Source organism: Antechinus flavipes, chromosome 6 (genome assembly GCF_016432865.1).
Source record: "Antechinus flavipes isolate AdamAnt ecotype Samford, QLD, Australia chromosome 6, AdamAnt_v2, whole genome shotgun sequence".
NCBI lineage: Eukaryota > Metazoa > Chordata > Mammalia > Dasyuromorphia > Dasyuridae > Antechinus > Antechinus flavipes.
Window position 1 is genome coordinate 177,504,536 of NC_067403.1, and position 25,794 is coordinate 177,530,329.

Sequence of the window (25,794 nt, forward strand, 5' to 3'; positions counted from 1 at the left end):
TACATGTTGCAAATTTTGGCCTAACACCACCAAGGCTAAGTAAAATTAGGGAGGGAAAGACTGTTCAAAACCAAAACAAGTGCCATTTACATTAGCAACAATGACTAATTGGGACTTGGCCTGGGACTCACAGTTGGCCAACCAATGTGAGCCAGAGTGATTTAGGTTTAAGGCATGGTCTTAAAAAAAAATATAGCCAGGAATCCCAAAATACCTTGGGAAACTCTAACGTAACACACAAGATAAATAACAAAAGGGATGTCTTGATCTCTATCTTGCCAATGGACCCAGATGACTCTGGAGGGGAAAGTGATGCAGATGACCTTGCCCAGCTCCTCTTACTTAAATTTCATTCACTTGCAGTTGTGGCATCACCTCCCTGACGTTATAGTCTTCTTCAAGAACTAAGGACAAACACCAACAACTGGTCTAAATATTTTAGAGATTATTTTGAAACTGTGTTTAAGGAGCTATAAAACTGTGAATACTCTTTGCAACAGCAATACTAGGTTTAAACATATCCCAAGGGGATCAAAGAAAAGGGGATTTATATATACAAAAATATTTATAGCAGCTTTTTTTGTGTGTATTGGCAAAAATTGAGGAATGGCTGAACAAGTTTTGATATATGAATGAGACAGAAATGAGGAGAGAAGTGGTTTCAGAAAAACCTGGGAAGATTTGGATGATCTGCAAAGTGAAGTAAGCAAAACAAAGAGAATAATGTAAAGAGCAACAGCAATATTGTAAAGATAATTAACCATAAATTTTGATCTGATCACTACAATGTTCTACCATAATAATTTAAAAGACTCATGGGGAAAAAACACTGTTCATCTGCAAAGAGAGAATTGATGAATTTAAGAATGCAAAATGAAACATTTTGACATGGTTCATGCCAGGATTTGTCAATGATGGTTTTGTTTCTCTAGCCATCTCTAGTACCATTGAGAGGAAAGTGGAAGGAAGAGAATTCAAAAGTAAAAATAAATAGGACTGTGTTTTAAAAAAAAAAAAAAAAGTCATGAATCTCAGATTAAGAACTGATACAAATTCTGAAACCAGTTTATTCTTTCCTCTTGTCAGGAAATGCTGTAACACTCATCCTTGGGAACTCATTCTTCGGACTTCCTAGTTATCATCTTTAAAGACAGTCACACCATTCTTTATAAATTATAATCATCCTCCCTTCCCCCCCCACACACACACACATCCTCTGTTTCTTCTCAGAGCATCTTCCCTTTAATGATGTCTTTCTCCTTATCATAGCTAACTCTTGTTAATCTGTTAACTTTCTCTATGGATTTAGCTTGCCATTCAAACCATATTGCTTTCCCAAATCAATTTCATATTTACCATTCCTGTTGTCTATTTTACTTCTTTATTTTCTCTCTTAAATAAATGTACCTTTCAGCAAAGGAGAAAGTCCTTGTGAGTTCTTCAAATGTAAACTGCTACTGAACCCATCATTTGGTGTCTATATTCAATTTCATCAGAATGGCAGTTGGGAAATACCAGAACAACTAATGGAAATTTACTCTGACATAAGGAATAATAAATGAAAAATTCAGAAAGCCATGGGAAGATTTGTAAAAAAATTATATCAAACAACTGACTTTTAAATGTCAGCATAGAGAGATAGAAAAACTCTGGTCAATGTTTACACCATACTGCCTAAAAGGACTTGTGGATTCTGATAATAAATCATAATTTTTCAGATGTGAATTAAATTATGAAAGTCTGACAATGAAATCATATATACTGTTTATGTCTTAAAGTATAGATGGCTAGCAACAAGCAGAGTACATAAACTTATGCAGAGGTTAACATACTTTCTACACAGCTATGGAATGCTTTGCAAGTATTCCTCCATGACCAAAGCTGAGAATACGTTGTGTTGACCTCTTAGGTACCTAGAAGTGCTGCTAGCACAAGAATGCAATCAATTTGGGAGTCATATATGTGGACATGTTTAAAATAAATATAAGATAATCTTGGTGAGGAATAGCTATATCAGGAATAAGGCATCAAAAAGCAGATAATTAATGATTATGTTGCCATAAATGGATTGGTACTGCTAGTGATTGATTAATGTTAATGTCAAGCTGGAATGTAACCATGGAATGTACACTAAGTAACTTTGAAATATCTGGTGCTGTTGCAACGCTAGCTTAAAGATTCTATAAACCCTGGCTCTCAGATCAAAAAATGGATTTCTCAGCTGAAGCATTCACCTGTCCTGCATCATACTTCTCCTTGATGAGGCCCTTGAGGGGGTCTCATTAGAGCCTTTTACTTCCCTAAGAAATTTCAACTTTGTCAGGCCCAAGAGATGGATTTCCTGTTTTTATCGTAGTTTATAATTCAAAGAGTATGATGTATACACCACAAATAATCCAAAACTGCTACTGCTAGTATGATTGACTTGTCCTAAAACATTCAGAGTACATTTGCAAAATATAACCAAAACAATTACCACTCTTATAAAACAGCAATCCCTAAGATGACACAGTCAGTCTCTGCCTTAACACCCTCGAAATTGACTAGAAATGCAGAGCCATCTCATCACCTGTCATTCCGTGACTTCTCATTCTTCCCATCTTGTACTCTGCTTTCAGAGATGGTAAGAGTGCTGCTCCAATTGCTATTCCATCCAACATGGCACTGAACTTAAGAACAATAGGCTTCTTTTCCAAGCCTTCAGGCAGCTGTGGAAATTCATTCGTTTCAATAGGAGTTTGGTTAACACTTGGAGTTTTTTCAGAAGGCAAGGGGGTTGCAATATCTTCTTTAGTAGCCTGTGGGCTGTTGGTTTAATAAAAAGAATCTTGGTAAGAAGTTCCAATTTTTACTTTAAAAATTAGTTCTCAATAGTAAACATGTAATAAATGGAGATATAAATAAAGTCAGCAGATCTGAACGCAAACAAGGAATTAAGAAGATCTGGGTTCAAACACCACGCCTTGGCTTTCTGACTCTGGACAAGTGACTTGATCACTCCCAGTGTGAGGAACCCCTCTTTAGGATTTTTAATAGTCCTAGTAGAAGGATTTTCCCTCTTCCAAGAGTTTAATGAAATTACAGATCAGATTTCCCCCCAGATTCTCTTTTATCTGTTAAGGTAACAACAACTGACACTTAAGGGTGAAGAGTACTATAGTGGCCATAAAACAATGACACTGTGTGAAGTAATCTGTAATCAGAATACCATCACTAGTATTTTATAATAAATTTTTATCACCAAGAATTTTACTGAGATGCCTATAGTAAGTGAAAAGTCATTCCTATTAAAAAAAAAAATCTAGAAATCACAACCATCTATCTTAGATTAAAAAAAGTGTTAGCAAAGCAAGGCTTTTTGATTTCATACTTTTATATCTCATTTTGCTTTAAAATATGGCAAAGCTAAAAAAATATATGGCAAAGCTTCTTTAAAGCTGTCTTTTCAAATTCTATCCTTAGTCATTCAAGATTTCTGAAGAGTTCTTTAAAATACTACAGCAAGAAGAAATGCCAAGTTTGTATCTGTTTCTTCTCCTTGTAGGCTCCACAGAGCTGGAGGAAATCCTGGGACTACTATCTACAAAGACAGAATGCTTTACTATTCCTCCCATGACATGGGTATGAACACTCCTAGAAGTCTGAACTCTATTGTTTTAAAAAAAAAAATCTTAACAGAAGGGTTCTAAAACCCTAAAAAATTAGACAATCAATGCTTTTCCAAGAAACAAATGAAATTTACCTCATTGAAATGAAAAAAAAAACAAACTAGATTTTGTTTTGTCTTTCTATATTTCAATTTAGATTTAAATCTTGATTTTAATACTTAATACCTATGTAACTTTGCATGAATGAAATGAATCACTTAACCATTCTGGGCCTCAGTTTTAGTTAGAATGTCTAAGATTTCTTCCATTCTAAAATATGACATTATCAGTTTGACACTGATGCCAGGTCTCAAGGTTAAGAATGATGACTTACAGGGCAGCTAGGTGGTGTAATGGATAGAGCACCAGCCCTGGAGTCAGAAGAACCTGAGTTTAAATCGGGTCTCAGACATTTAACATTTCCTACCTGTGTGACCCTGGGCAAATCACTTAACCCCAATTGCCTCAGGAAAAAAAAAATTAGGAAAATTGTGAATCTTCTCTTCCTGGAGAGAGATGGCAAAAGATAAAGTCATAATGTACTACAATATGACATGGTCCCTTGGGGATGACCAATTTTCGATGACCAATTTCTATCTTAAAATAGATTTGATTTTCTCTGATCAAAGCACAGTTCCAGATCATTCATAGGTGACTGATTTTTTTTATTGCATTTATATTTAATAAATCTTTGGGATACAAACCCCAATTACTTCAGCAAAAAAATAAAAAATAAAAATTGATGTGTAATTGGGGTTAAGTGACTTGCCCACGGTCACACAGCTAGGAAGTGTCTGAGGCTGGATTTGAACTCAGGTCCTCCTGATTCCAGGGCCAGCACTCTATCCACTTTGCCATCTAGCTGTCCCAGGATACATATCATTTTAACATACTCAAAAGTACATGCCTTTGGTATTAATACCTAAATGACTTCTCATAAAGTCTATTACTCTCCAGGACCACATTTATGAAGGAAAAGGATACTGAAAGAGTTTAGGTGGTGATGGTATTTGCAATTTCTAATCTGAGGATATCATTCTGATCTATATCCTTCTCCCAAAATTGGTTAGAAAAAATTTCTTTCTACATGATATATCTTCTTACATAGCATCAATGAGGCATACAACACCATAGCCAATGGAGAAAGGACTTACGCTGCCGAAGGTTGTCTGATAAGGTCTGAAATCTGCTTGGAAAGTTGGTGTGAACTACGGACCATCATGCTGTGCAAGGTGGCTGGGTGCTGAGGAATGTTGATACTGATTGCTCCCACCTTGAACACAGCTGCGTTGTTTGTCTTCAACCCTCTTTGGGCGCTATAGAGGGCTTGGGACTTTGCAATACTACACTTCACTACAGTTCTAGCAACAGAGAAGAAACATACTGCTTTAAAATTTTTTCTAGCATTTTTTAAAAGCAAAGTTCTGTTACAATGTATTTGAATACAAATGCAAACTAGACTTTACAAAACCACATGCCTTTTATCTTTGCACATGTACATGGGATATAATATAGAAGCAATGTGGGCTTTTAAAGTAATCTATTAAATTCATGATAAGTAGAAAAAATACATTTATTCCAATTTTAATATTGTGTCTGGGATTTCTAAGAGGGTATTAACATGAATATACATGTACAAGGAAACATCAATAGTCAAAAAGCATGCAAACATAATATGAATTTTCATTTTGTAATTCTTTGACTGTAACTAGTTGACAAACCCATAATGAAATCACATGCATTAAATTAAAATTTAAGAACAATAAAAGAAAAAATTCCCCAATTATGTTATGAAACAAGAAACTATGTTAAAGACCTCCAATTAAAGCATTAAACGAAGAATTAGAACACTGAGGGGGTAGTGGGGGGAGAGAATGACAGAAAAGAAGAAATGTGTTTTGTTTTATTTTTTTAATTCTGAATCTTTTTAGCTTCTATCATTTCTACAATGAATAGGAAGGAAATGACAATACCATTATAAAAAGTCAAATAGATAACAAGCAAGGTTGTCAATTAATAGCCTTCAACAACTTCTTTATCTTTTGGAAAAGATCAGAATGGTCTTGAAGGGAAAAAAGACATCTTGCCCATTTCTCCTAGGAATTACTAGTAAGAAATATCGGGCCAATTAATATCCATATTTTAAAACCTGAGCTTATTATCATCTTCCCTCTTGATCTCTAATGCTGTTCTGCTCCTGGTCTAGTACAAAGAAAAATGTATTTCAGAAACTACCTATTATATGACCTCTTTAAGTCTTTAAGTTTGCTCTGTATTTTCAGTTTCAATTACATATATCCCAGGGCTACATTCTCAAAAAGACTTTCAATATAAAGTTCAATATCATTCTGCAATAGCAAGCCTTTTAAAATCAAGAAATAAAATGCATATAAAATATGTTTAATTCTTAATGCTAAAATGATCTGTTAAAATCTTTCAAGATATATAACAGATATTTAATTACTCCCTACTACAGCAGAACCCATTATTAAACAGATTCAAATAAAAATCAATCCCTCAAAATACAACTCAAACATAAAAGGATTTGAAGACAGAGTAGACAAAATTCTGTCCCCTTAGCACCAACATTTAGAGGTTCTAATCTGATTAATTTTAAAAGAAAAAACAATAACATTATCACTTTTTATGTATTAGTGCTTTAATAATTTTATTTGTAACTCTGATAAAGAATTAACTGTTCACTATAAAGGAGAATTTTATATCTTCTGTCCTAAGCTTGGGATAACATCCTTTAAGCTGAGACGTATATTAACCATTAACAAGTCAGGGAATCATGAATTCCACATGACCATAGTCTTATAGGTACTGATCATTCCCTAGGGATAAATTAGTACTTATTGATAAGGAAGGTATGGATATTATCTACTTCTAATATGACACTTTGATATAGTAATGAAAGCTTACAATACAAAAGAAGCCCTATTAAAGTGAACAAACAGTAACAAAGCCACAGGCATAAGACATTCTGCCTCTAAAACACACACTCTCATGTCAGGTGAAAGCCAAGTAAGCAGAATATGACATACAGAAATTCTTGTTTGGCGGTGCTTGTAGGAGATGTAGGGAAATCTTCCAGTCTACAGATGAAGATAGAAGAAAAAGAAGAGAAAAAGAAAGCAAATAAAGAACATTCATGCAAATATTAGTCACAACATGCCAAGTAATCTGAAAAACTCTCTAACATTAAACTAGTTTTTCAATAAGGTTTAATATTAAGTATTTGCTGAGTCTATGTCATTGCCTTCCCTTCCAGGAAATCCATTAATAGTAGGTCCAAAAGGAAGCAAACCCCAGCATACAAGATTTATGCTGATGGCCTTGGGAACACTCAAGAATATTTACTCATAGTTTCCAATACATTTTTGCTGTATCCAAACTGAAGTATGAATGTATGGTCTCTGGAATCCTAATTGCCTAACTCCTTACTTATTATCTTTGCTTAATCAGACTAATGGTTGTGTGAGCTAGGAAGAGTATGCCAAAGTTGTATGTTGGGGTACAGAAGCCATGTAAATGGCTTCCTCATGCTGCTACCTCCACCTAAGCACATGAAATGAGCTTTTTGCTTCTATTTTTCTGTACTATGTGGTAATAAGCTGAATCTACAACAAACAGATAATGATCTGAAATATTGAAATTTGGGAGAAGGAATGGATATGATTCAACTGTAACAATTGATCTCTATCCTATTTTATGAAGCATTATTTTTCCTCTGAAGTTTATTATTATACACAATAATTATGATAGTGATGATCCTTACTTAGGATACTTAAGCAATCTAAATAATAAATGCATATTTATTTATTTTTCTTCATGGGCTTAGGGCATAATGCATGTTTTTATTTCTTGTCTCCCTCCAGGTGAACTTTTTAGGAATATATTTGCACATAAATCCTTAATTATTTATGATTTTGGTAACCATTACTCTCCCCTAAAGTAATTGCTCTTAATCCTTAGCATGCTAATCTTGGCCTCTGTGATAAATTAAAAATATATATATTTGAAAAATTATTAGCAATCCTATATAATAAACCTTAGTCAAACTCTGCTCAAAGAGAATGGTGCCTTTGTTATGTTCTCCTGGCCCAGTGTGATTTAGCAGGTCATGAGATGAAGGCTTAGAAGTCTTCTTATGGCAATGATATTGCTTATAATGCATCAGAACAATACCAAACTCTAATAATATTTCTGGTCAGAGAAGAACATTTTGCAAAACAAAGTAATCTCGCCAAAAACAATAGCATTTAAAAAAACTTCTAAAGCAATTTTGTAATTTAATATTGTATATAAAATTTGAACATCAAATTGGAATAGCAAATACGTAGCTTTTGAATGTTAATTTTCTTTCTATAAAACCACATGATCATAATAAAAATAAAGAAAAAACTCTGTTACTTACTGTATATTTGGTGTAATTCCCTCAAGCAGGACAATATTAACCCCACCAATATGAGCAGTAGCACAAGTCTCTGTCATCTTTTGATGTAAAACATCTTAAAAAAACAAAAGGAATATGATTTAATTTTGCATAATATATAAAACAAAATGTTAACTGTGTTTCAAAGTTCATTTTATATATATTGACTCCACTAACATTATAAAGATGCTTTGAAACTCTTTCAAAGTTTACACTATACATATTTATCATGGTACAATAGAAAAACTGTGGATCTCATCATCAGATGTCTGATGAACTACTATGTTTGTGACATTGGACAAGCTATATAACCTCTCTAACGAGTGTTCTCCTGAGTAAAAGGAGGGAATATAATTCTTGAAGTAACTCCCTCATTGAGCTGCTGTGCATAATGTACTTCATAAATGTACTGTGTATAATGCACTAGATCAACTTGAGCTATTCTTATTCTTTTCACAAGCTTCATGGATTATAATATTAAACATGTAGAGTGCTCTTTCTCTAAGATTTTAGATCTCGTAAATCAGTACTGTCAAACTCAAGTAGAATAAAACTGCTGCCTGGGGCATACTGACTTTAAAAAAATCACAAATTCACATTACTTATGTTGTGTGGCATTTTGATTAATTTTGTTACACATTTTCCAATTATATTATAATCTTGTTAAGAGTTTGACATCTCTGTTCAAAATTCCCAGGTACTGTGGCTTCAGGATTCAGGTTTCCAGCACCTTCTTTTTATTTCATTTCCTGTCTTTATCAAGTGCTTCATAAAAATCAATACAAGTTTTAGAAGACAGACTTTGTGAAGTATCTTTTCTTTAACATATTCCTGAAATTTTGTGAGCTGCTGTCCAATTCAGGAAAATGTTGGTTTAATTTTTAAAGAAACTATACTACCAATACCATAGTTACAATGGTCTCCATTTGAAGATTTGAAATGCCTTATCTCCTGGAGCATCATAGCTTGTACTGACTGAAGCATGAATAGGATCAAAGGATTTGCATAATGGAGTACAGGTGAGAAAACATTTCATAAGGCATTGTCACACAGGCTAATAATCCCACTTTTAGCAGTACATATATGTGTCTAAGACATTTAAAATAACAAAGTTACAGCTCCATAGAAATCCGATGAAGGAGGAAGTCTAAGTGTTATTATCCCCATTTTACAGATAATAAAAAGAAGGCTTAGAGTTAGATGATTTCCTCTCAGAGCTGCAAGGTGTCAGTCAGAATTTACACACAAATTGTAGCTCTGAGCAGGAGAACATATTATATTTGCATGCCATCTAAAAAGTTATTTCACCATTTTCAACAAGTCATGAAGCTGCCCCCAAAAGACGCCAGCCCTTCATTTGCAAAACAAAGTAATCCCGCCAAAAACAATAGCATTTTAAAAAACTTCTAAAGCAATTTTGTAATTTAATATTGTATATAAAATTTGAACATCAAATTGGAATAGCAAATACGTAGCTTTTGAATGTTAATTTTCTTTCTATAAAACCACATGATCATAATAAAAATAAACAGCACACCAACATCCTCTGTAATTTTCATTTTGGGAGAAGAAATTACAAAGTAGAAATTCTGGAAACAAAAAATCATTTTTATGGGCAAAGTTACATTAAAAGATGGAAAAAATTTCATACCTTTCATTTTTTCCTTAAGGGTAAAACTGCCATGAATTCTCTTCAATTCTGATTCCATTGTGAGTCCACCAATATCTGCTTCAAGATGTGTACGGTTTACCATGCCAATGCCGAAAACTATCAGAGTAACATTCTGTGGTTCTGAAGTGACCAAGCTCCGCTTCCTTTGTGTTTTGGTCAAGCTATTATTGTCTTGTTCATTCTCAAACACAACTTTACAAGGAGGCTCTGTAGGGCTCCGAACTAGTATATGGGCAAATTGACATATCACAGTTTAGCAATGGAAAACAATAACAATACAAGGGTGTTTGAAACATCCTTTTCTGTAACTTCTCTGGTTTACATCAAGATATTTCCTTAAAGGAGTTTTTCTGGCTAGCAAGATGAATATAATTTCAATTTGTAATACTTAGATCTCATTCAAATAGGTGAAATTCATCACTAGCACTATTATATATACGTAATGTACCATTGGTACTATAACATGTATAGATTCTAAAACAAAGAATTCAGATTTACGTAATAAAATGTGTGTATATCTGTCAAAACAGGCTAGAATGACAGGGAAAGATAATGCGGAATGTTGGAGGGGATGTGGGAAAACAGGGACACTAATACATTGTTGGTGGAATTGTGAAAACATCAGCCATTCTGGAGAGCAATTTGGAACTATGCTCAAAAAGCTACCAAACTGTGCATACCCTCTGATCCAGCAGTGTAACTACTGGGCTTATATCCCAAAGAGATCTTAAAGAAGGGAAAGGGACCTGCATATGCAAGAATGTTTGTGGCAGCCCTCTTTGTAGTGGCCAGAAACTGGAAACTGAGTGGATGCACCTCAATTGGAGAATGGCTGAATAAATTGTGGCATATGAATGTTATGGAATATTATTGTTCTATAAGAAATGACCAGCATGATGACTTCAGAAAGGCCTGCAGAGACTTACACGAACTGATGCTGAGTGAAATGAGCAGGACCAGGAGATCATTATATACTTCAACAACAATACTATATGATGACCAATTCTGATGGACCTGGCCATCCTCAGCAATGAGATGAACCAAATCAGTTCCAAGAGAGCAGTAATGAAGTGAACCAGCTACATCCAGGAAAAGAACTGGAGATGACTAAGAATCATTACTTTGAATTCCCAATCCCTATATTTTTGTCCGCTTGCATTTTTGATTTCCTTCACAGGCTAATTGTACAATATTTCAGAGTCCAATTCTTTTTGTTAGCAAAATAACTATTTGGACATGTATACTTATTTTGTATTTAATTTATACTTTAACATATTTAACATGTATTGGTCTTCCTGCCATCTAGGGGAAGGGGTGGGAAGGAGAGAAAAAATTGGAACAAAAGGTCTGGCAATTGTCAAAGCTGTAAAATTACCCATCCATATAACTTGTAAATAAAAAGCTAGTAAAAAATTTTAAAAATAAATAAATAAATAAGTGAAAATAAAAATTATTATATAATTATTAATAAAATAAAATAAAATGTGTGTATAAATAGAAAGTTTTTTTTTGCCTAATTACATCTGAAAAATCTGTAATTGTTAAGAATTTATCGTATCCTACATTTTGTAGAGATTAAGCCTACCAACAATATGAATTTTAATACAGGAGATGAGAACAATATGGACTCATGAGTTGTAGAGTCTTCAGGATTTACAAATTGTTTTCAACATCAAAGCAAGAGAGAGATGGTCAGAAGGAGATGGAACACCATAGCTAGGGATCCTAGTAGTTAAATTTCATTATGGCCTCCTTCCTAGGTATGATTCTTAATCTTTATGCATCTCAATTAATGCATTTGTAAAATTAAGGTAAGTCTTTGTGATTATTTATAACAAATATAAGCTGAACATTTAACTTGCAAATTTAAAAATTATCTCTTACCAGATGGACCAAAAGTTTCTGAAGATTTCTCCAATATCCCTGTTGGGTCAGAGATGAGTGAATAAAAATTAAGCAGCTTGTACATATTTTGCCAGCACTCTGCTGATGGTTCACTTTGTTCAGACACTGTGATGGAATCAGAGTCATCCATATGGATAGTCATGTGATCAACCACTTCCTTTGAACCCTTCCTTGATACTTTAGAAGTTCTTCTTTCAGACCGTCCTAAAGAATTCTTGTTCCGAGATTCCTTTTTGTTGTTCTCGTTATTGGCTCTTTTATTCTTTGCATTGTTGACTCTCCCACCACCATTAAGGCTCCCTCTGGAGCTTCGGCTGAAGTCAGAAGAACGAAAGTCCCGATGTTTGTGGGTTTTAAAAGTAGGTGTCGGGGAAGCCGACCCTGCTGTATATCTATTAAGTTTGATGTCAGTCTGGGTGGCTTTTATGTCATCTATCATTGTACTAAACTGGTGAATAAGGCGAACCAAAGCCATGTCTACATGCTGGCTTATTGACTGACAGGAAATAGTAAAATTACAGTGAAAGGTGTTGAAATAACGTTTGTTGAGGTCATGAAATGAGAAAGCATTGGTTGAGTTCTGAGGTGTACATGTTGACTTCTCCATTACAACAGCACTGATGCTGAAGGTTTCCAACATTAATGCTGGTTTGAACTCAAGTGGAGGAAGATTGACATGTCCTTGTCTAAAAATCAAGAGAAAGAATTAAAAATTCCAAGTAAATTTATCTATCCATTAATTCATTTGCTTATTTATTATAGCATTCATTCCAAATTCTCTCCTTTTCTCCAGTCCTTCTCCCATTCATTTGAGAAGACAAAACAATACAAGCTGGATCAATTTTTATTAATTCACAACCAAATTCTTTACATAAAAGGAAAAACAAATTACAGAATAAGTAAGCCATTAGTTCTGAGTATGAGTTTGTCATTGTTTTTACTTGGTGAAATGGCATCACTTATTAAACTTTTAGAATGAAAGGAAAATATATTTCCTACCCATTGGACAATTCAAACCAGTCTTTTTATTCTATCACAACTGTTAGTTTTGAATCCTTTCTATGATAGCAAATTTCAAAATGAATTTATTACTTCAGAAAATAACTTATTTGAAATGGGTAAAAAAATTGTTTTCTCTACTCCTCTGGAATGCAGAGGAAGAAAAATTGGCATAATTCAATACAAGCAACTATATCATACTTTAACATTTTCCTAAGGACTTTCAAACCTATTATATGATTTTAAATTCATAATATCCCTAAGATAGGTAGGGCAAACCTGAACAACAAAAGTATTCCTTAAATCAAAGAAAGCCAGAAATCAGCATATCATATAACTAGATTTTAGAGTTAGTCTTGTTTTATTTGAATATAGGTTTCCAGGTTTCCCACTCCATCCAGAGCCATCTCTAGTCATCTTGATCTTATATTGCCATTGGGCTCAGATGGCTCTAGATGAGAAAGTGAGGCTGATGACTTTCCACAGTTCTCCCTCACTTAAATCCAATTCATTTGCATATCATGGCATCAATCTCCTGATGTCTTTGTCCTTTTCGAGAATAAAGGACAAACCACAAGCACAAGTGGCACTAGTGAATGCAAAGTGCTTTGTAAGCTATTTGTAAGTGCTATGTAAAATTCTTTTCTCTATGTTGGAAACCAGTTTGACATAGCAGATAGAGGACTGTCTTTAAAGACTGGAAGCTTTAGGTTCAATTCCTGACTCTGACACACATTAATTGTGTGACCACAGCCAAGTCCCTCAATTTCTCACTTTAGAAAACTGTCCAAGATTTTTAGGGTCAGAGAAGCTCCCAGTGTCTTTCAGTGAAGGGAATTTTCCATATATGGAATTCATTCTACCAATATAATCAAAGGTGCAGATATATATGCCCACAAAAAGTGAGATTATTATTAAAAAATAAGGAAATGAAAATATGGGAGACTAGGTAACCTTCCTGAAGTCAGTGGCTAGCCAATGACTGGTACAAAGAGAACATGAATTCTAGATGGGTGATTTCAGGTTTTTTGCTTTCAAATAAAGCACTAGGCTTGGAATCAGAAACAATATGTAAATCCAGCTCTCCTTGAGTCCTTTGCCTCTTTTTATTGTGGATGTGACTTTTGGTAAAGTTTTTTCTATCACCATCTCTATATTTGTGTTCTCTGTTACCAAATGAATATTCTAATTGCAGGCCCCGTACCATACCAGCCCAGGGTGAACCACAAAGATAACACATGCAGGCTTTCATTAGAAGGCTCACTGTGTCTTCAGTTCTCTTTTTCCTTTTCCTAACTTTTAGACATCTACCTCCTAAATCCCTTAGGATCACACAGACTCTTTAATGCACCTTTGCACTGTCTTCCTATCCCAAGTATATGAATCATCTTTTTGTTTGTTTTGTTATCTTGTATCAAAATAAGTTGAAACTACAAGTCCCTTTATTGCCTTTTTCTCAGAAAAAAAAATAGTAAGTATTTTTTATCAAGTTGCTGATTTAAATGAAATAACAGTGAGCAAATCATCTCTTAGCTTATATGCCAGCAATTTCAGACAGTTAGGATATTTCAAAAGTAGGCACCAACATATTTTCCCTAAAAGATGAAAAAGGAACTAACAAATGTTTCAACATTCATTATACCAAATGAAAGTAAAATTTTCACATGTACATAGATGGGTGTACTCCACAGATGCACACAATCTATATGTTTAATAAATGTTACATTTCAATGGTCTCAAGTTCAAGTTGTGGCATAGTTTTTAAGATTCAAGAGAACTGAAAATAAATAAATGTTCAACAAAAATCATAGCTGTTTCTACTAGACCCCATGCCCTACCTAATACTCCAACTGCTACGCATATTACTAGTATAATATACCAAATACTAGAGATATATTATTACAGTAATATACTAGAGATATATTACCGTGAGTGGTCTCATAGCCACAAAGACCTGGGTTCAAGTTCTGTGCCCATGTAACTATGGCACTTCTGAGTATTCTAATCAACTCCCAAGACCAGAAATGCATGAATCTGCTAGAAACCACTTTGCATCTTAAAACCACTTTACATATTAATCATTATTATTTAATAATTAATATACTTTACATTTCAGCTGTTTCTTTAGTAGGATTTTCTTGGCAAGATACTGTAGTTTGCCATTTCCTTTTCCAGTTCACTTTACAGATGAGTAAACTACAACAAACAGGGTTAAGTGACTTGCTCAAGGTCACAGAAGTAATAAATGTCTGAAGCCAGATTTGAACTTTGAGTTTTTCTAAGCCAGCACTCTATTCACTCTGCCACCTAGCTGTTCCACAAATATTTATAACTAATTATTAATAAAATGATTCTAATCTCTAAAATTGATCATTCTGTAGTTAATTTACAGAATTCCCAGAAGAGATAATATTTTACCATCAAGATGGAACAAAGGATCAGAGTTTAATTAATAGTTCAGTTAATCAATTGCTTCATCTAGTAGAATCAATCATATAACCTCTGTAGATAAGACCAGAAGTTGTAGTACGGCAGAAAATTCTCTACTATGTATTTTAGGCACAAGTATGACAAAAGCAATTTTACTAAATAATTTTAATTATTCTACCTAAGCATTTTTTGGCTTAGAAAAAGAAAATTTTCAAACTGGCCAGAATCTCCACAGGCCAGGATGTGAGGATGTCTCTCTCACAGTAACTCTGAATTTGCAGCACAGAGTATTCGCAGCCATGAGACAATGTGCCGCAGTCAAGATGTAGCAGTAGTTTACCCCACCAAACAGAACAATATGAGCTTAATTTCTGATTAAGCCTAGAGAATCGTATTTCTAAAACTGTTCATACACTTCCTATCTATTCAAAGATTTATTTAAGATTTATTTATTTAAGAGAAACTTCCAATAATTTAAGTAATCAGAGACTTTTCCCTTTACTTGGTTATCACCCTAATTCAGCCAAAGTATGGAGGAAAAGAGGACTGGTCTTAGGTGAACCTATCTTGGCCCTTGGAGTAACTGCCTCATTCTATCAAAAAAGACAATAAAATTTCTCCCAGATTCTTCAAAGAAAGCAGATTAGGCCTTTGAAAGGGAGAGAAAGGATTTAGTTTATGACAATGTTTGAATTAATAATTAATGAAAAAAATGATTTCTCAGTAAGATTACCAAAGGCTATTATATTACGAAAGATATTTTCTTGATCTTTTTAAAAGGGGAGATAGTGATGGAAAGAAGGTATTAGAAGAGGCGTTTCCCCCGCTAAGATTTTCTGACATCAATAAAATCACAAGTTCAACTACTCCTGTTCTCTCCCCTAATCCTCCACAAGTTTTTTCAAGGTCCTCATTAGTCTGATGTCAGATTTTTATGTCTGGAATAAATCAGGTATAACTCATATCTTTTTATGCCACTAGACTGAAGTGTTCATGTCTTTTGGCTTTCCTGGGACTCAGTTTCTTCATCTGCAGCATGCTCTTCTCGTAGCTCTAACATTCTATGATTTATAACCCTAAATATTAAGCAGGCAATTCTAGAAGGCATAAACAGGCTTATCTACATAAAACCTACATATCTACATAATCTACATAAAAAGGCAAATTCTGATCAAAAAGTTAACTTGGATTCTGCATATCAAAATTTTTCCTGGACTTAAGAGTATTTTAACTTGAGTATAATTGAGACAAATAATCATTCTACTTTAAGCCATGACAGAAGAGTACAGAGGGCTAGGGCATTAAGAGAGGTACCTTCAGTAAAATATCTGGGTGGGTCAAGGGGGAATCCAGCTCTTATGATGTGAATGTAAATTCTCTTATATAGTAACAAAAACTACACAACTATGGTGGCCACCAAAGCTGGCTTTTAGCGTAAGTCTCAAACATTACTGTGTCAGAAAAATATGCTTTTTTTTAAAACCTTATAATCATAAAATGAATTAATTCATCATTATGTGATGAAATGTGGACCTCAGTTAGAATTGCTGAACTGAAGAAAGCTGATTTTTCTATCAAGATAAGTAACAGTTCCTAAGGAAATAAGATAAAAATAGGAAAGTATTTTCCCCCTTATTAGCTTGAAGAAAAATATTTTTTTTAAAATGTTAAACACACCGTCTTGCTCGTTTGCTTCTTCTTTCCTTAGCTGTATCTGAATCCACAATATCTGCTCTGAGGCAATCTAACGTCCCAGAAAATGAAAGATGTTCTCCAAAGTACATTCGGTAGCATAGTGGCATTGCATCCTGTGATTGAATCCCTGTATGGCTCAGAAGTGGTTTGAAAACAACCTATAATATACAAAATATTTTCATTAGCTTTGTACCTAACCCCTGACTAATATAAATTTTAACTTTGGGGGATTCTAGTCAGCATATTTGTCAGAAAATTAGATACAATTCTTACAAAATAAGAAATCCTATGTGGTACAGAGGCTTCAATTCTATTTCCTAAAGTTTTTCTGAATTTTCACAATCTCTAAAGGTCTGCTTCCTATCTATGAAACATAAATACTAAAAAGCTTTCTTCACCCTAGTTTCCAGTACAATTGTTTCTGAAAGCATATACTGTATTTTCTCCTCTATAATTCAGTCTCTTGATTTTGTTCTGTATCTCTTGTTGTCTCACAAAATTACTGAGTTGTCTGCCCCAGTCTTAGTTTTCAGGAACCCCACTACTTGGACGAGGTTTTCTGCCTTCTGTTCTACCTTCTACTACTTATCTTGCTTACACAGTCCTTTCCTTTAGGAGTCTTATTTTAATTTCTGCCTCAATTTTTCCGGTGATCCCTATAGTCCTTGTGTCCAAGACATATTTTTGGCTTTTAGGTTTTCCTTGGATTTTCTGTGGTTTGCTAAGTTCCTGAGTTTCCTTCTTGTTTTGTGGGGACATAGATTTAAAGATAGAAGAATGGATCTCAGAGGCAATCAAGCTCAGTCGCCCTTATTTTAGAGAGGAGGAAACTAAGATTCAAGGAAATCATATAAATAGTAATAAGCATCAGAGTGGGGATCTGAATTCAGGGCCTTGGGTTCTCTCTTAATGCACAGTAGTTATCCATTGTGTCTGCTGTTTTCTTTTATTCATACATCCAGACTCTGTTCCCAAACTGGGCCTTTAGGCCAAGGCCAGGGCCTCCATTCCTTTCAGTCTTCTTGTGTGAGCAGAGTGGCTTCTGAGGCTCTGGTTAGAGCAGCTGGTCCTTAGCTCCACCCTCTACCTCAGTCCATGGTTTTTTAATGCCAGTTCCTCAGACATAGGATCCTTAGGTTCCATCTAAGGTGGATACTGGCCTTGGTCTCTCCCTGTCTCTCTATGCATACTCTCCAGTCAGAAGTAGGCTCCCCTGTAGTGATCCTGACAGCCCCTGGATCACTTTGGCTTAAGGCCTTTTAGTGGGTGCCCAGGAGTTGAAATGGTCCTGACTCCTGCTATGGCTCCCAAAGAATATTCTGAATGTACACATTTTCTTGTAATAAGCTAAAGCAGCTGACTCTTCTCTCTGCCTCTGCGGCAGCACACTAGGGATGAAGTCCTGTTAGCTTCAAACCCCAACACCAGCAGTAGCCTCATTCAGGCAAACTTGCTAGAAGTAATGCTAGATTACCTGGTGGGCCCCCTCGCCAGTATCTGCAAAATTCTGGCCATCTTTTGTTCAGTCCTGCTCTAGGGAAGTAAGAGGGAGCAGATTTGTGGGGGGAGGAGGGTTTATGCCCACAAAGGTGGCTAAAGGGGCTGTGCTGTAAGTCAGCTTGGTGGTCTGCATGGGTAGGGTGGCAGAGGTGCTGGTTAAGAAGGGGAATTCTTGCATATTGGCATTGGAAGGGCAGCTTGGACAGTGTTTTAAAAAGTAAACAGTTGGGGCAGCTAGGTGGCACAGTGGATAGAGCACTGGCCCTGAAGTCAGGAGAACCTATTTTCGAATCTGGTCTCAGACACTTAATACTTTCTAACTGTATGACCCTGGGCAAACCACTAAACCCCAATTGTGTCAGCCCCCCAAAAAAAGTAAACAGTTGATTTTGTATATAATCCTAGAGATGAAAGGGATAACTTAATTTACTGAATGGAAAGTCAGATGGTCAGACCTGAGCTTCAGGGAAAGTGCTCTATGTTAGAAAGGGGGTAGAGACTTAAGGAAAGCAAAGCAATCAGAAAGCTACTGATGGTCATCCAGAAGAAAAGTAATGAACACTTGCCCCATCTATATGATGGCCATGTGAACAAAGAAAAGGAGCTGATGATTGCAAAAAATGTTTTAGAAGTAGAAAATACAATATATGGCAACTGGCTGGATATGTTGGGTAAGGAAAAGTGAGGAGTCAAGGAAAATAACAAGGCTGAGAAGCTACTGACTGGAAGGATAGTGTTGCCCTCGACAAAAATTGAGAATTTTAGAAAAGGAGTAAGTTTTGGGAAAAGATGATGAATTCTGCTTAAACAAGTTGTGTTTGACATGTTTATGGGACATCTAGCTCAAAAGATATAATAAGCAGCTGAAAATATGAAAATGGAACATTAAAAAGAGAAATAGAGATATGAGACTCATTTGAAGAAATTATTTTGAATTTGAAAAACATTCATTTGATTCATTTGAAGAAATTACTGCCAAGGCAAATGATGAGGTCATCAAGTGAGAGTATGTATAGAGAGATTTCTACTTTATGATTTTAAATATCTGTAAATCATATTTATGCATTCAGCTTGCAATATATTGGTACAGTTATAAATGGGCAACCAACCCAACAATATTATGATATAGCTGGTTTTTAATACATAAATGACATAGTATTGAAACATTTTAAAAGCCATTTTAGAAACTTTAATTTAATTTCGCTTTACAAGAAAAACTTGTCCTCATATTCCAAGGTATTAGATGCTTGAAGATGGTAGCTGCCTAGTAGTTGGCAAACTATGAGTATAACTGAGGAAAAGCCTTTATCAATGCACAATCACAATCAGTACCACTCACCTGTGCATCTGCTAGCTGGACAGCAGGAAATCCCTGGTTAGCTTCTTCTACTCCTGCTACATCATCCTGACTTGTACTATGCTGAGAATGAGTTCCATCTAAGGTATTTTGGTCACTTGACAAAACGGTATTGAAATCTGAAGCTGAGGGAATTGTAGGAAGGTTGGGGGCAACACCTAAAAATAACAACAATGTATGTTTATGTGTATGTGTGAATATACAGATAGACATATCTATATCTATGTAGATATACAGATATATTTATACATATATAATACATACATATATACATGTACATAGATATGTCTGATAATCATCTAATCATTAAGTGTTTATTATATATCTACTGTATACTAGATACTGGGTAAAAAAGTTTGAAGTTTATATTATATAAGGAGAATATAACATGGTCATAGGTTAAGTATCATGTAACTTAACCCCAATTGCCCAACAAAAAAGGAAGAAAGAAATCCAAAATATTCACTCATTATATAGTTCTTGAATAAATAAATGCTGGTTCTCAAAACAATGCTTAAAAGAAATCTCAATAATATATAAAAAAAGATTCTACTCTGTATGTACTGTAATTTTATCTTGCAATTTTATCTTTCTTTTCTGTTTTGAAACTAAATTTTCAAACACACACACTACTATCTTGTCTTAAATGATTTCATTTAGATATTTTTACATATTTAATTATGCAAAGGTCCAGTTTCATATAAATCCTCTTATTTAATGCAGGGATAGCTATGTTTCAAATCATTAACATCAATTTCTATTATGTGCTATAAAGCCCACGAACTCTTTTTGCTTTTTTTTTTTTTTTTGTGAAGCAATTGGGGTTAAATAACCACATAGCTAGTAAGTATTAAGTGTTTGAGGCCAGATTTTAAATCAGATCTTCCTGATTTCAGGCCTCTATTTACTGTGCCAAGTAGCTGCCCTCTTATGCCAACAAACCTTAAGTAGTTTTTGAAGAGAGAAATGTTTCATAGAAGGTTCATATCTGTCATATTTCAAAAGTAAAACTCCATGATAAGTAAAAACAAAAACAAAAACAAAAAAACAAACAAAACAAAAACAAACACTATTCGAAGTACAAAAAGAAACGGTCAACTCAACAATACCTGTTGGAAGACTATTGTGTCCTGATTTTGGAGCAGGAGATTCTTGTACCACACTTCCTCGATTGCCCACAGCATTTGACATCCAATTATAGAAGCTGACAGAGGAAGGCTCAGATAGCAAAGGATGTTCAGATAACATGTCTGTGGCTACTGTGTTTCCTGTAAATACAATTTTTTTGAGTACAGTATTTTTGATTGTGTTATTTGCAAAGTAACAGACAAAATTTATTAAGAAATTATTCCTCAATAGTTGAGAGGTATTTTGGAGTTTCTTTTATAAATAAAGCACTACATGATATTGATGTTATGACACAAAAGTTTACTTTTATCTTAATGGAAGAGATTTGAAATGAAGTATTAATTAGTTCAAAAAGAAATTCATCTTATGACAAGGATCATTAATGGCAAGGAAGGACAAGAAAGACAAATGGATTATCACCAACAAAAAAGGTTTCTGAAGATGAATTATGACTAGGTATTATCAACAACCAATTACTGAACATGCTGTGGAATGTGTAGTGCTGAGAGATAAACAAAACATAGAACGACAGTCACTGACCTCAAAAAACTTATTAATATATAGTTGCAGTAAATTACTTTTACAATTGAAGCCTTCATTTAAAAACAGAATTTAAACTATCAATATTAATTTCACTTAAGAACTCAACTTTTTTTTTTTTTTTAAGAACATCTTCCTCATTTTCAAACCAAGAATATAAGTTCTTTGGAAACAGGGGACTCTCATTTTTTCTTAGTTACTTTTCAAGAGCCTTCCATGGATCTTTGAATATAGCAGATACTTAATAAATGCTTACTTAACTAGAAAGAATACCTGTTCTTGTCAAAGAACTACTTTTAACTGTTGTAGCACTTCTCTGAGGAGTCCCTTCCAGGAGATTATGCAAGCTTGGAAAACTCCCAGTCAAATAACTAAGTAGACTCTCCTTCCTTGGACTTTCTTTGACAGGCATCCCAGAACGACCCACATGTACTGGTGAATCTGTGGCTGTATCTCCACTGGTGTAGCTCAAAGAATGATATGGATGTATACCCTGAAGAAGAAACACATAAAAGGAATTATGGAATTTTAGAATTGGAAGGAACTTTGGTAACCATTTTAGTCCAGCCTATAAATATGATGCATGAAATACATGAAAAGTATGCTTAGGTCCCCTAAGAAAAAGGAATAAATAAAAACAGCCACCAAATCAGTAATTGCTCATTGACTGCCTCTAATGCTCAAGTTCAGTCTCCCCATAAACTATGAATTATTTTTGGATTCTTTTCTTTACACCGAGAATCTTCCTTTATCCTCACTCCCACCCTCCAGCCACTTCCATCTTCCTCTATCTGAGGATAAACAGGACCCTTAATCGGTACCTCCTCCCTGGCCTGGATACCTCTTTACCCATCCCCCACCTCTCAGTAGAAGACTAGCTACTGCCTGCTGGGTAATCAAGGAGGTGGCTTAATGTTGGTCACTCTGGCTAGTGACATTAGTGGCTGATAATCAAGATACTTTGTCAATTATCTACATATTAGCAGCTAATAGCTAACACTTGACAGAGCACCTTATGGTTTCCAAAGTGCTCTATTACCTCATTTGATCCTCACAGAATCTTTTGAGAAAGATACTATTATTAGAACCAAGAGAGGTTTCATGTTGACCAGAGGCTGGCACTTAAAAAATGCTTTATTATTCATATTTATTTATCAATAATATGTCCAGGGTCACACAACAAATAAGTGTCTGCATCATAATTCAAACTCAGGTCTTTCTGACTCTGAGTCTAATTCTTTATTAATAATGATTAGAAATGACAAGAACCAGCAACTGGCTTCTTGCATGTTTTATGTTGATTTCTTGAAGAGCACATATATGATTTTCAGAGAAGCTAAACCATTTGCCAAGGGGCACACACACTGTCAATGCTATAAGACTTTGAATTTTGTCATTTTGTCACTGTACCAACATAAGTCACATGCCTTAACCTAAGGAAGCAAAATCAGGAAAGTCCTATCAACTTTGTTCTTACTGAAACCCTTGAAAGAAAGAAGCTGTTTTGAACATACTGAAGTAAAGATTCTAAAGACAATGCACAATAACATCAACAACAAATATCAGTACAGAATGGACCTGCTTCTGCACCATTACCACAGACAACTGCCACCAACAAAAAAATAACCCCCAAAGTCCTAGGAATAGCAGCACTCATCAGACCACTGGTCCTGCCTACATTCTGGCCAACATAGTCATCATTCATGAGAAAAAAAGACACTTGCAGGTATGGGACCTGGCAAGAAAATGACAAAGCTTTATGAATTAATATGCCCCAGAGAAGAAGTTATGCTACATCCTAAGGATGACTGACTTTCAATTAGATTTTCAATTGAAACTTTCTCTATATACCATCTCTTCCACAGCTATAACATAGGAATGCCTTCCAAAGGCAATGAACAAAGTAAACCTAAACAGAGTAAAGAAAAAAGCATTCACAATACTCACTGAAAAGTCGGATTCCAGATTCTTGCTCTTATAAAGGGCTACAAATTGACAAATGTTCCAAGAGACTTCCCCTAGTGATGTTAAAGAGCACTGACCAAGTTATTTTAGGTAACCCACAGGAAGCTAGGTGAAATCCTTTTCATAGAAAAAACCCAGGCTTACAATGTTTCCCTACTTCTAGGGTCCTTTCAGAGTACTGAAAGGAAGGGTAAAGATTTCATTTCCCAATAGATAAATGGTCAAAGTATAAACGAACAATTTTCAAAAGAAGAATTGCAAACTATTAACAACCACCATGAATGAACATGCTAAAAGAAATGGAAGTCAAAATTTTTGAGATTTCAATTCACATTTAGCAAAAGATGACAATGGGAATAGTCACTGTTGCAGGGGTTGTGGAAAGATAAGGAGACTAAGGCTGTTAGTGGAGCTCTAAATTGGTCCAACTTTTCTAGAAAAGAAGAAAATGGCTAAAATGTTCATACCTTTTGAAAAAGTGATACCATATTTGAGTCAGGTCAAAGACAAAAAGATTCTATAGATTTAAAAATATAACAATGCTTTTCTTAGTAACAAAGAGGTAGAAATTGAGCAGAGGTCAATCATCTGGAGAACATCTAAATAAACTGTGGTATATAAATATAATTGGGGTATAAGAAACAATAAATATGAATACACAGAATCATGGAAAGAGTTACATGAACTGATGAAAGATGAAGTAAGTAGAGACACTATAGCAATGGAAATAGAAACAACCAACACCAAAAAATAAATTATTTAAATGGATATTACTGTTATTATTTTATCAAGTTGTATAAATTATTCTTTTGGTAATCTGGTGTAGCCTTAAAGTGCAAATTAAACCTCATATGATCATTTGGCATTTGCCGCCCTGCCCTGAGTATTGAGTACTATTATTTGTTACGGCTTATATCTATTCAAGAGAATATGCTTATAGTATCTAATGACATTAAATTTAAAATTGAAAATTACAAACAATAAAATATATTAATATGAAATCCCAAATAGTTTATACATGATCTCTTCACTTAAACGCACAACATGAAGAAAAAGAAGACACACACAAAAAAGGCCAAGTAGTTGTAATATACCTTTATTTTTAAAGCAGAGTCACTGTGGGTGTGTGTCTTTGACAATTTCCTCATGATCTCAGCTCCACTTACAGGTCCAGAAGAAACACCCCCTTGTGGAGGCCGGTTGGCTGTTCCCTCTAGAAGCATTGTGTGTTCACTGACGGTTGCTAGAACATTCAAAATCAATGAATTAAATATAGATGAACTGATCTGTCTTTGACCATATTTGTACAGATTGAAACAAGTGTAAGTAGATTTAGATGTTTCTATGGCAACTGATCTGTACTAAATGCTATACTAAATTTACTAAGTCACTACTTCATTCTCCACTAATATAACTTTATATTTCCTTACTATCAGAAAAAGAAAAAAATATTCTGAGCCATATGAAAATATTATGCTTCTTGAGCATCAGTACAGGTTTCTTATATTCATATGATGTATATATGGATTCAAAAATCTGAATAAATGATATTTCTTGCTTTCTTGATGAGGAAAACAAAGTATTCTGAAAAATATTAGGGCCCTCCACTGTAAACATTATATTTTGTTCTTCCATTCATATTTTAATTTTGTTTCAAATACCATCAATATTAGTGTACTATATCGCTGGGATAAGACCTGCTATAAAAAGTAATTATTCTTCAGAGGCAAAAACTAAGATTACAAAATTACCTGCATCAAATTCAAATTCGGCACCATCAGCACTAGTATCACTCTGAAGACCACCACCACTGTCTAGTCCCAGTCCATCCTCATGCTCATGGTTCACCATAGCTTGGGGTTTCAAGGCCTGAGCTGGCCTGTGTAAGCTGACACCTTTAAAAGCTGGTGTGACCACAATGAATTTCATCCATTGCCTTGCAAGTGCAACCAGACCTTTTTTTAAAGTTACTAAAGCAGGAAGTCCATCACTCTGTAACAACAAGAGAGTTTAAAACAGCATTCCAAAAATGAAACAAATAAATACCTATCTTCTCAAATGTATACAGATGAAGTGGAAATAATGGAACTGAGTGAGGGTAGAAGAGTGTGTAAAATGACAAATCAAGTTTAAGTGAAGGCAGTCTTTCTATTCCTGCCCCTATTCAAAATTATTTGGGAAACTCAAGTAACAAATGAGGTAGAAAATGGAAACATTCCATCATACAAATATCAAGTAACTATGATCATTACATGTTTAGAGATGGAAAAGACCTGAGAAATACACCTAGTTTTGTTTTTTTATTTATTTTTTGTTGTGTTTTAAATATACGAAAAAAAAATGTGACATTTTATAAGGCAGAAAAATGACAAGACTTTATACCCAACATGATCTGTATGTGGACAAGTAGAATGCAACTGAATGGGCAAATTTTCTGAATCATTACAAGTATTTGTAGCAAAATTAAATATTAAGTCTTAGAAAGTCAAAAGAACACATTTCTAATTTTGAAAATTAT

The 25,794-nt window shown here is 34.5% G+C and overlaps 1 protein-coding gene across 1 annotated transcript in view; it reads right to left on the reverse strand.

Moving 5' to 3' along the window:
• BLTP1 (bridge-like lipid transfer protein family member 1) overlaps window positions 1–25,794 on the reverse strand; it is a 236,236-nt gene that overhangs the window by 94,486 nt on the left and 115,956 nt on the right. Inside the window, exons 41-52 of the mRNA XM_051966253.1 lie at window positions 25,028–25,268; window positions 24,371–24,519; window positions 21,585–21,804; window positions 20,753–20,911; window positions 19,626–19,801; window positions 16,769–16,944; window positions 11,642–12,348; window positions 9,737–9,979; window positions 8,068–8,161; window positions 6,695–6,745; window positions 4,802–5,008; window positions 2,570–2,805 (exon numbers count right to left, since the gene is read on the reverse strand). Coding sequence (XP_051822213.1) covers window positions 2,570–2,805; window positions 4,802–5,008; window positions 6,695–6,745; window positions 8,068–8,161; window positions 9,737–9,979; window positions 11,642–12,348; window positions 16,769–16,944; window positions 19,626–19,801; window positions 20,753–20,911; window positions 21,585–21,804; window positions 24,371–24,519; window positions 25,028–25,268 — 2,659 coding nt within the window. The remainder of the gene's footprint in view (window positions 1–2,569; window positions 2,806–4,801; window positions 5,009–6,694; window positions 6,746–8,067; window positions 8,162–9,736; window positions 9,980–11,641; window positions 12,349–16,768; window positions 16,945–19,625; window positions 19,802–20,752; window positions 20,912–21,584; window positions 21,805–24,370; window positions 24,520–25,027; window positions 25,269–25,794) is intronic.